Source organism: Pseudoliparis swirei, chromosome 4 (assembly GCF_029220125.1).
Source record: "Pseudoliparis swirei isolate HS2019 ecotype Mariana Trench chromosome 4, NWPU_hadal_v1, whole genome shotgun sequence".
Taxonomy (NCBI): domain Eukaryota; kingdom Metazoa; phylum Chordata; class Actinopteri; order Perciformes; family Liparidae; genus Pseudoliparis; species Pseudoliparis swirei.
In genome coordinates, this window is record NC_079391.1 from 7,120,650 (window position 1) to 7,131,067 (window position 10,418).

Here is a 10,418-nt window from a genome sequence, read left to right on the forward strand (position 1 = left end):
GTTCATTGTTGTTTGTGCTATAAACTCCTACCAGCGCCGCCGCTCCCATAACGCACTACGCGCTGTGCGTAGGGCACCAAGTCCTGAGGGGGCTCCACAAAATAGGCAACTAAAAAATCCTCATCGTTATAATAATTATAATGCAGATATTATTTCAGTCTAGAAATATTAGGCACCTTTTAGGCATATATATCACAAAACAGGCAGAACAAGAGAGATGTTTAATCGCAGCCACCCCCCCCACTGCTTCGCGCAGTCTCCAGCGTTCTGTCACAGTGTCTCTGCATAACTGCGTTTGACAATGTCCTGACAGATTTTATGACACTTTTGTTCATATGGCAGTACATTTAAAATAAGTGTCAAGTTCTAGAAATTGACAAACTGCACTGAAAGTGTTTTCTGGTGTCTCACTCTAACAGGGACAACACATGTTATGGCACTTTCATTCATATGGCAGAACATTTCAAATAGAAGTGCGCTATACACTACTTTTGAATTAATTATTGGATTTTGCGTGTACAAATGTGATTAATCGTGATTAATCAGGGAAATCATGCGATTAATCGCGATTAACATTTTTAATCGTTGCCCAGCCCTAGTTTTAACACATTGCTGAATGGTTGCAAGAAGAATATGACAAAAGGTAAGCAGTCAAATCTACATATAGAAATAAGGCATGTGACTTTTTTTTGCAATTATGTGTTGGGATTCATACTGCCGCTGCATTGATGCGTTGTATTTTACTGCTGCAGATGTTTTAAAGTGCTGCTACTTTACAAACTGCTGGGTACGAGTACCACATATCTCTAAAGTCAACTTTTCTTGAGCTTAGAATAACATGTTTCCAGATGCTGCATGTTCCAGCTGGGGGACGGCGACAGGTTCACAGAAACTAGGAAAAGAAGCAGGTGGAACAAGAGAGCCTGTATGTACACATTTATTAATGCACAGAGCAGCACATTATCAATTTCAGAAGAACAATTGCTTTTGAAATGCGTGACGGAGCTTCCTGGTAACTCCAGAGTCCCAGAGGAACGTATTGATTATCCCTTTTGTCTTCTGCTGCTCAGACAGACTTCAGGGTGGAAGACGCACACAATAACGTGCCAAAAATGTTACTACTTCTTGAAGAGTGGCCGAGCACACAGTATGGACAACCGATACACGTCACAGAAAAATGTCACGATGATTTAGAACGGGCAAAAAAAACCTTCAAATAATACAAAAACATGGCAAAACAATGCCTAGTTTATCAGACATCTTTTAGTGCTCCTGAATATAAGATGCAAGATGTTAAGATAAGTAAAAGAGGAGGCAGTCGAATCAACAGCGTCTGTTCTTCATGTTCTCGTTGATTTAGAAGTACAAATGTCGTCCAAACCAAGTGACGCAAAAGTCAAAGAATTAACCAAGTAGCAGGACTTTTATCAATTTTGTTAAACTTGTGTCAAATTAAATATTAAGAGCATCCACCTTCAGTTACAGATTAAAAGACTTGACTGCATCTCTCATGTCTAAATGTTTGAATTGAGGGAAATTCCACTTCAAGAATCCATGCAATTCGGACAAAGACAAATCAAGATCACATCGATTTAAATGTAAAAGACAGAAGATAAAATGCCCAAAAAAGCAGACACATTTGAGATAAATAGTCACTCAAACTAAAGTCTTGAACATACTGTTAAGAGGAATGTGGGGCTGACAGACCTGAACATGTTGGGGGCAATTTATAAAAACGCAACGTACAAAACTATTTAAATGGCTTAAAATAAACACTTAAAAACAGTCCTAGTCAGACCGTTTCTCTTCTCATCGGCATTTTTTACATTTCTTTACAATCTTATATACAATCAGGGATGTGAGCGGCACAACGGCAAAAGCTGAAATAAACTGGGCAAAAAACAGAGAAAAGGGATAAAAACGAACAGAGGTCTGAGTGAAAAAGATGCCCGGCGCTTGTGATCAAAACCAGAGCATGAAAAAAAAAAAAATGTAAAAATCCTGTTTGTCCAAAAAATCTAAAAAAGACGAGGGATAAAATAATCTGAGCAATCGACGGCTCACATCCCTGTACCACAGTCCATCTGTAGAGGTCAACGTTTAGATGACGATTCTTCTTGTGAATAAAAAAACAACAGTACAAAGAGTCGGTGATAAAAAGGTTCGCAGGTTCTACGTTGACTTGCGGAAGCCTTTCAGGATGGGATAAATGTTTTCAAACGCTTCATAGATCTCTCCTCTCACCTTGGCACCTTAAAAACAAAACCAAGACGTATCAATACAACGAGGTAGACAGAATGAATCATGATATGCAAAGTTCTTCCATTTGTTTTTAACGGAATCCTGATTCCGTCTTTTTGAAGTGGTAGGCCGACACATCAAGATGGTCGAAATATTACAGGGAATTGTTTCTGTTGTAACTGAACACAAAGGACATTTAGAAAGTGTCGATCAAGTTAATCTTTGAAATATTTAAGGAATTAATATTAAAATTATATATTCTTATTTTTTGTACTCTAAAATATTGATTTCAGTCTGCGCCTCAAGCAACCTGCAGTGTCGGCTATGTATGTTTGACCTGAACCGTGGGAAAACCGACAATACCGTCTCCCAAGTAATAAAGCAGACCAAAAAAATGCACAATGCGTCTCTTTAGCCGTCTCTGAAAACTTAAAATATATTAACTGCTCCTCCATCAAGGTTGTGATTAGGACACTGTCGTAAAGTCTCATCCTAACTACTGATGAGTGAAGGTCAAGTCTTACCTGTGAGGACAACTTTCCCAGAGACAAAGATGAGCAGGACAATTCTAGGTTTGATCATTCTGTAAATCAGTCCCGGAAACAGCTCTGGTTCATAGCTGAAACGGACAAATTATTTTAGAATAAGCATCACAAGTATTAGCTTTCCATTTCAAGTTGAGAAAAGTCTTCTAAACTCTCTACACAATGTCCTACAGGTCGATGAGAATAAATCCCATCGAGCCGTTCCTCATGTGCTGGTGCTTTTAAAGAGATTAATGATTTGAGCAGCACGAGACTATAAAACAAACTGAACTTACCTGCTGAACTGCTGATGCGTGAGGACTAATCCTTCCAGACGAATGGGGAACTTCACATCGCAGCTTCCCACCATGTTCTGAATCTTGAAGTCCAGGAACTTAGCAGGAAACCCAAGCTTCTGCACCACGCGAGCGTATTTTCTGGCAGCTAGCCTCGACTGGTCCTCACTAACGAGAGAAACGAGGCGGATAATGTGGAGAAGAAAATGTTGTATTCAAGAAAAGCAGGAGAATAATTCAGATACAAGGCAAGAAGATGGAGGACATTATCGTCAAAGACCGGGCAAGGCCAGCATCCTTCCTCGACGAGAAAAACGATCTTCAGCATATTAAAGGTTGGCAACTAAACGTATTCTGACCTCTTGGCTCCAGTGCAGACCATCTTTCCAGAACTGAAGATGAGAGCAGTGGTCCTGGGTTCTCGTATTCTCATGATGACAGCAGCAAAACGCTACAAAAAAATACAGCGGGAATAACAGCCATTAGTCCTTCGAGATAATGTAGTCGTTTAGAAACATGCATATATCAAGAAGGGCTGGGCAATAATTCAATCTAATGTATCCTTCAATGGAATCATACTGGGATGAAGTAATACATCAAGGTATCCTTGAACACGAGGAGTTTGCTTTAGTAATATGTGGCACTGCAATCTCACCTTTGGGTTGTACTCTGCATTCCTGGCTCTCAGGGCGATCGTCTTCAAGTCCAGTCTACAGCCCAAATTTACAGTAGATACGATGTTTCTAAAAGTAGGATAATAAAAAGAGCAGACAGAAAACATTGTAAGAGACTTATAAGAAAACTGTTCAGTCAGGAACATTTAAGTTTATGGAAATAACGGTACTTGGTCGTTAAAAAACACACACACTGTGAAGACGTCTATGAAATATCAACTATATTCATGTTTAGATACATTCTAAATCACCGTGAGCACAATTTTGTTCCTTCCATCATTCCCCTAGGGCAATTAACATAACAGAAAAGGAAAACCATGTGTGTATTAGCTGTATTGACAAACTGGTACTTTGATCATTCTTTGGATATAGAACGTACTGTAGCTGCGGTACTATTCCAGAGCTCTCTGAGGCTGGTGTGGCCGGTGTGACGGGGGTCATGGGGGTCAGCGGCGTGCCGTAGAGCGGCGTGTTTCCTGGCAGCGCTGTGGTGGTCGAGCCTGCATCCGCCTGGGAATGATAAAGCTGAGGGGTCTGCCCAGACGTGCCAGGAAGTCCTGGAAAACAATGATTTTTTTTCTATAAAATGAACAGATGATAATCGTCCTTTATGGTTCCATGTGTTCAGTGGAGGACACCAACTATAGGGATGACATTATGATCTCTCTAGGCTTAGAAAGGGAGGAGACGGTTATGGCAGTAGCGAGTGCCGTACCTGTGTTTGCCTGCTGTGCCTGCTGCAGCTGCTGTTGCCTCTGCTGTTCCTCCAGTATAGACAAACTATTGGTGTTCTGGACAGGCTGGGGTGTCAGTCCTGAGCCATATGGCATCATGGGACTGAATATTGACATGCCTGGGGTCATGGAGCCCTGCACGAATAACACAACAACAGAATAAAAAAACATGAATTTGAGACTGCACAGGAAAGCCACATTCAACGCAAATCAGCATGGGGAAAAACAGAACTATCCAGTCACAATATTTTGTCACTTTGTCCCACTTAACATACATTAAATGAGTATCTAAATACTAACAGTGTATGGCTTGAGAATCCCATTTCCTCTCTCGTACTGGCAGTGAATATAGTAATTAAATACAAATAATCTGCAGGATGGGAGCTGATGTTTATTAGAATCAAGCTGGCACCTTGCAGTATAAACCACATGGACTTGAAACCGGTGTTACCTGAGGGGAGCCCCCCCCCTGGAAGGGAGGTACACTGTTGTTCTGGTCCATCTCTGATGCCCCTCGCGTTAATTCACTGCCACCCAAGAGCAGGAAGTAACTTCCCGCAGCAGGTGCCTCAAAGCTGTGCGTTTAGAGTCTATAACAGAAGAAAAGCACCGACAACCACAGCGGACCGGCAGAAACACCCTCTTCTCGCGTCTTCTCCCTGGCAGCTATGTCGTGCCTGAAAAAGTCAGACAGAACCCAGGTTTACTCGGACATACACTCGATTGCCAGTAAATACACAGCACCGTGCATCCTCAAGGTTAGAGTGCAGAACTTGCAAATGACCTGAACCCAAATGTGTGGCGCGAACACATCCATGGCTGGCTAATCGCCACATTTAGCTTTTACTCATGTACGTTACTTCACTCGTTCATTCACTTATGGCCAACATATATAATGCATCATCTAAATGGTACCATGTGCAAAATACTGGTGACAAACGGGTCTCTACCCGACTACCGTATGTCTCCGAGCAGCACGTCTTGACAGCCTCCCTCATTGATACCAACACATTGGCGAGCTGAAGTTAGCTGAGGAGCTAATGTTAGCAACACCCGCTAGCATGCACTCAAACCTACTGTGGTCACAGTTCATGCTTTGTGCGCCAAAAAGAGTTTCAAATAACTTTGGCATTTACCAGTGCTCCACAGCTCCGTGCCCGCCAACTCACACTCACACTCTACCAGTTCGGACCCGCACAGGAACCGAAATAATTCAGCTTGCAGTTTGTTTGATTCGCGGTCTTGTGCTTCGGCGCCTGCGAGCGTCGTCGGGTACGACTTTTCTTCTTCTACTTCTTTTTTTTTTTCATTGGCGGTTGGCAAACAACTAAATGGTGCATTACCGCCACAAGGTGGTATGGAGTGCGGATCAGAATGGATTGTACTTATATTATTTAAAATAATAAAAAAACATTGTAAATATCCCACTAATACAATTTCTACAAAAAAACAGAACGAATTACACTTAAAATAAATATTTTAAAAGGCGTCGTCGGTTACTTCCGGAAGAAGACCCGTTGTGTTCCGCCGGGTCACAGTTCAACGCAGTCAGAGCAAAGATGGCGTCGCCGAGTGACAAGTCAGTTTGGGACGAAGTGGAGGATGGAATCGGCGAAGAAGTATTAAAAATGTCCACAGACGAGATAGTTCAGCGAACTCGTCTGCTCGACAGCGAGATTAAGATCATGAAGAGCGAAGTGCTTCGAGTGACCCACGAACTTCAGGCCATGAAGGATAAAATCAAGGAAAACACGGAGAAGATAAAGGTGAACAAAACCCTGCCGTACCTGGTGTCAAATGTGATCGAGCTGCTGGATGTGGACCCCAACGACCAGGAGGAGGACGGGGCTAACGTGGATCTGGACTCTCAGAGGAAAGGAAAATGCGCCGTCATCAAGACCTCGACTCGACAGACCTACTTCCTGCCCGTGATCGGGCTGGTGGACGCCGAGAAGCTGAAGCCCGGAGACCTGGTGGGTGTCAACAAGGACTCCTACCTGATCCTGGAGACCTTGCCCACCGAGTATGACTCCAGAGTCAAGGCCATGGAGGTGGATGAGCGCCCCACGGAGCAGTACAGCGACATTGGAGGGCTGGACAAGCAGATCCAGGAGCTGGTCGAGGCCATCGTCCTGCCCATGAACCACAAGGAGAAGTTTGAAAACCTCGGCATCCAGCCACCCAAAGGAGTCCTGATGTACGGTCCACCTGGCACCGGGAAGACCCTCCTGGCCAGGGCCTGCGCCGCTCAGACCAAGGCCACCTTCCTGAAGCTGGCCGGTCCACAGCTTGTCCAGATGTTTATCGGAGATGGAGCCAAGTTGGTGAGGGATGCCTTCGCGCTGGCCAAAGAGAAAGCCCCTTCCATCATCTTCATCGATGAACTGGACGCCATCGGTACCAAGAGGTTTGACAGCGAGAAGGCTGGAGACCGAGAAGTGCAGAGGACCATGCTGGAGCTGCTCAACCAGCTGGATGGATTTCATCCCAACATGCAGGTCAAGGTAAAGATGCTGCCACCAAAAAAACACATGTTGCACCACCTTATATATTTATTAACAATTTCATTCTTAAGTATTTCATTCACTGCACACTTTTGGGAGAAATCTGAGTAATTGCTCTGGTTTAGTGTTAATGCAAACAACAACATTGTTAACATTTAAATATGAAATATAGGCCGCACAGTACAAACTACACATCAAAAAGTTGAATTGATGTGCAAACAAACTCAAAACAACAAAGTTAAAAGTTGGTTCTACTTTGGGTGAAATAAGTTAAGCACCAATTTTTTTTTTAAACATGTCTTTTTTTTAAAGTCACCGCTGTGGCATCAGGTTGCAGTACGATGACGACAGTATAACTCCATGCATTTCTATTTTCCAGGTAATTGCCGCCACCAACAGAGTGGACATCTTGGACCCTGCGCTGCTCCGTTCAGGTCGCCTGGACAGAAAGATCGAGTTCCCCGTGCCGAACGAAGAGGCCCGAGCTCGCATCATGCAGATCCACTCCCGCAAGATGAACGTCAGTCCCGACGTCAACTACGAGGAGCTGGCTCGCTGCACCGACGACTTCAACGGAGCCCAGTGCAAAGCTGTGTGTGTGGAGGCCGGCATGATCGCGCTGCGCCGCGGGGCCACGGAGCTGAACCATGAAGATTACATGGAGGGCATCCTGGAGGTCCAGGCCAAGAAGAAGGCCAACCTTCAGTACTACGCCTGAGGACACTTTCTGTGTCTGTTTGTGTGTGAGAGTCTTTGATTATTAAAACAGTTGTTGGGTTAACACTTGTTACAGTTTCTGATTAACTTGGGTGAATAAAATTAATTTAAAAAGTCATTAAATGTCTCTTCCTGCTGGTCTTTTAATATGACCGTCTGTGTTTTCACTCTTTCAGGTGGTGAAGAATAATGGCACAGATGGGAAATTAATAGTTAAACTGTTAGATTTGCTCTCACTAAAGACCTTTTTCTTGGTACATGTTTAATCTGAAGACAAAGATCAGGTGTAATTAACAGCATTAGAATTAACTGCATTTTATTTATATACAAATTTATTTGGCCGGAACAAAATATAATACAAATAAATGTTCAGAGTTGAACAATAATTCATTATGCAATTCATTATTATTTCATCCACATTCCTCTTTCCATTAAAGTGCAACAGTTCCACGGGGCTGCTATCGACACTAACCGTACCAAACATGTATTACATACTAATCATCACGGTTTTAGCATTTCTATCAACAGGAAATGGCACAATATGATTGAGGTGAAAAGTCACTCAAACAAACTGCAGCATTAAAAAGCCAATTGATTTTCATAAGGATGGATATCGACTCCTCCAAGTCATATGAATACTCACATTCCTCGAGGCACCGGTCGAGGAGGTGGAGTAGCAGCCATCTTTGACTCCAGCCTATTAATAGATCCTAAACCTAAATTAAACTACACCTCATTTGAAAGCCTTGTTCTTAGTCTTTCACATCCAACCTGGAAAACACTACAGCCAATTCTATTTGTGATTCTGTACCGGCCACCAGGTCCATATTCAGAGTTTATATCTGAATTCTCAGAATTTATATCAAGTTTGGTTCTTAAAACTGATAAAGTTATTATTGTTGGAGATTTTAATATAAATGTGGATGTTGATAATGATTGCCTTAGTGCTGCATTCATCTCCTTGTTGGACTCGATTGGCTTCTGTCAGAGAGTACAGAAACCCACTCACAGCTTTGGCCACACGCTTGATCTTGTTCTTACTTATGGCGTTGACATTGAGCATTTGAACGTCTTCCCACAGAATCCTCTTCTGTCAGACCACAACCTCATAACTTTTGAATTTATACTCCCGGAGTGTACTCCGTTAGTCAAAAGTTTCTACACCAGATGTCTAACTGACAGTGCTGTAGCTAAATTTAAAGAAGCGATTCCTTCTGTATTTGATTCGATACCACGTCTCAATATAACAGAGGACTCCTGGTCTAACTTTAGTCCGTCCCAGATTGATCATCTTGTTGACAGTGCCACAGGCTCTCTGAGAATGACACTGGACTCGATAGCCCCTCTGAAGAAGAAGACAGTGAGGAAGAGGAGGTTTGCTCCCTGGTATAACCCTCAGACCCACAAACTGGCTGTTATTAAACCTCTCCTGAAGAAGCCCACTCTGGATCCAGAGGTGTTGGCTAACTACAGACCGATCTCTAACCTCCCCTTCCTCTCCAAGATCCTTGAGAAAGTGGTCGCAAATCAGTTGGGCGACTTTCTACATCATAATAGTTTATTTGAGGAGTTTCAGTCAGGATTTAGAAAACACCACAGCACAGAGACAGCACTGGTGAAAATTACAAATGACCTCTTAATGGCAGCAGATAAAGGACTCCTCTCTGTCCTGGTCTTGTTAGACCTTAGTGCTGCATTCGACACCATTGACCATGACATCCTATTACAGAGACTGGAGCAGTCGATTGGCATTTCAGGCACGGCACTAAGTTGGTTTAAATCCTATTTATCAGATCGATCTCAGTTTGTATTTGTAAACGATGACGCCTCGATAACCACCAACGTTAGTCACGGAGTTCCACAAGGTTCTGTGCTTGGACCAATTTTATTTAAATTTATTTACGTTTTTAATCACATTTATAACTCAAGAATTGTTCTATAAATAATTCTCTTGAAAACCAAAACGGAGTTCACCATTCTTACATCCATTTCAACATTAGTCCAAAATTGGACTACTCCAACAGAAATACATCTTCTTTTTATCCCTTTTTTAGCCTTTTGTACAGTAAACTTACAAACATCTCTCAAATCCACATCAACTCTAGTAAGACCGAGTGGTGGACTTCCGCCGTGGTAAACGCTCTCCTCCGGTACCAGTGAGCATCCAGGGACTGGACATTGAGATTGTAAAATCTTATAAGTACCTGGGTGTTCACCTGAACAACAAACTGGACTGGGCTGACATGCACATGCACTATATCAAAAGGGACAGAGCAGACTCTGTCTGCTGAGGAGACTGAGGTCCTTTGGAGTGCAGGGAGCACTCCTGAAGACCTTCTTTGACTCTGTGGTGGCATCAGCCATCTTTGATGGAGTGGTCTTCTGGAGCAGCAGCAGCATGGCAGCGGCTGACAGGAAGAGGCTGAACGAGCTGCTAAAGAAGGCCAGCAGCGTGCTGGGGTGTCCTCTGGATACTGTGGAGGTGGTGGGGGACGGGAGGATGATGGCAAAGCTCTCGTCTCTGATGAACCACGCCTCCCACCCCATGCATGACACTCTCAGCTCTGCACAGCTCCTTCAGCCACCGGCTGATTCCTCCCCGGTGTCTGAGGGAGAGGCAGCACAAGTCCTTCCTTCCTGCTGCTGTCAGGCTGCACAACACACTGCAGTAGATCGCTGGAGATCCTGGCAAACTCGGCACTTTACTTTACTCAGCACTTTACTTTAT

At 43.4% G+C, this 10,418-nt stretch overlaps 2 protein-coding genes across 4 annotated transcripts; one reads left to right on the forward strand and one right to left on the reverse strand.

Moving 5' to 3' along the window:
• Positions 1–921: 921 nt before the first annotated feature.
• tbp (TATA box binding protein) lies at positions 922–5,855 on the reverse strand. Of its 3 annotated transcripts, none has more exons than XM_056412982.1 (9): positions 5,639–5,855; positions 4,921–5,146; positions 4,451–4,604; positions 4,115–4,292; positions 3,717–3,804; positions 3,421–3,512; positions 3,062–3,229; positions 2,766–2,860; positions 922–2,252 (listed from the first exon to the last, which is right to left on the reverse strand). In XM_056412982.1, exons 2-9 carry the CDS (start codon positions 4,969–4,971, stop codon positions 2,173–2,175), a joined length of 906 nt encoding a protein of 301 aa, XP_056268957.1. In that variant the 5' UTR covers positions 4,972–5,146; positions 5,639–5,855; the 3' UTR covers positions 922–2,172. The 3 variants fall into 3 exon arrangements, with proteins under 3 accessions (XP_056268957.1, XP_056268956.1, XP_056268955.1); XM_056412981.1 differs by having other exon boundaries at positions 5,606–5,855; XM_056412980.1 differs by having other exon boundaries at positions 4,921–5,855.
• Positions 5,856–5,994: 139 nt separating this feature from the next.
• On the forward strand, positions 5,995–7,808 carry psmc3 (proteasome 26S subunit, ATPase 3). The gene is made up of 2 exons (XM_056412984.1): positions 5,995–6,973; positions 7,353–7,808. The coding sequence occupies exons 1-2, from the start codon at positions 6,029–6,031 to the stop codon at positions 7,689–7,691; spliced, it is 1,284 nt and encodes a 427-aa protein (XP_056268959.1). The 5' UTR covers positions 5,995–6,028; the 3' UTR covers positions 7,692–7,808.
• Positions 7,809–10,418: the final 2,610 nt, after the last annotated feature.

Excerpts from the sequence above, each read along its gene's own strand:
- tbp (XM_056412982.1), bottom strand. The coding sequence starts at position 4,971 with ATGGACCAGAACAACAGTGTACCTCCCTTCCAGGGGGGGGGCTCCCCT. Across the intron at positions 3,805-4,114 it reads GGAATAGTACCGCAGCTACA|AAACATCGTATCTACTGTAA; the intron begins GTACGTTCTATA and ends TCCTACTTTTAG. Across the intron at positions 3,513-3,716 it reads ATGCAGAGTACAACCCAAAG|CGTTTTGCTGCTGTCATCAT; the intron begins GTGAGATTGCAG and ends ATTTTTTTGTAG.
- psmc3 (XM_056412984.1), top strand. The coding sequence starts at position 6,029 with ATGGCGTCGCCGAGTGACAAGTCAGTTTGGGACGAAGTGGAGGATGGA. Across the intron at positions 6,974-7,352 it reads ATCCCAACATGCAGGTCAAG|GTAATTGCCGCCACCAACAG; the intron begins GTAAAGATGCTG and ends TCTATTTTCCAG.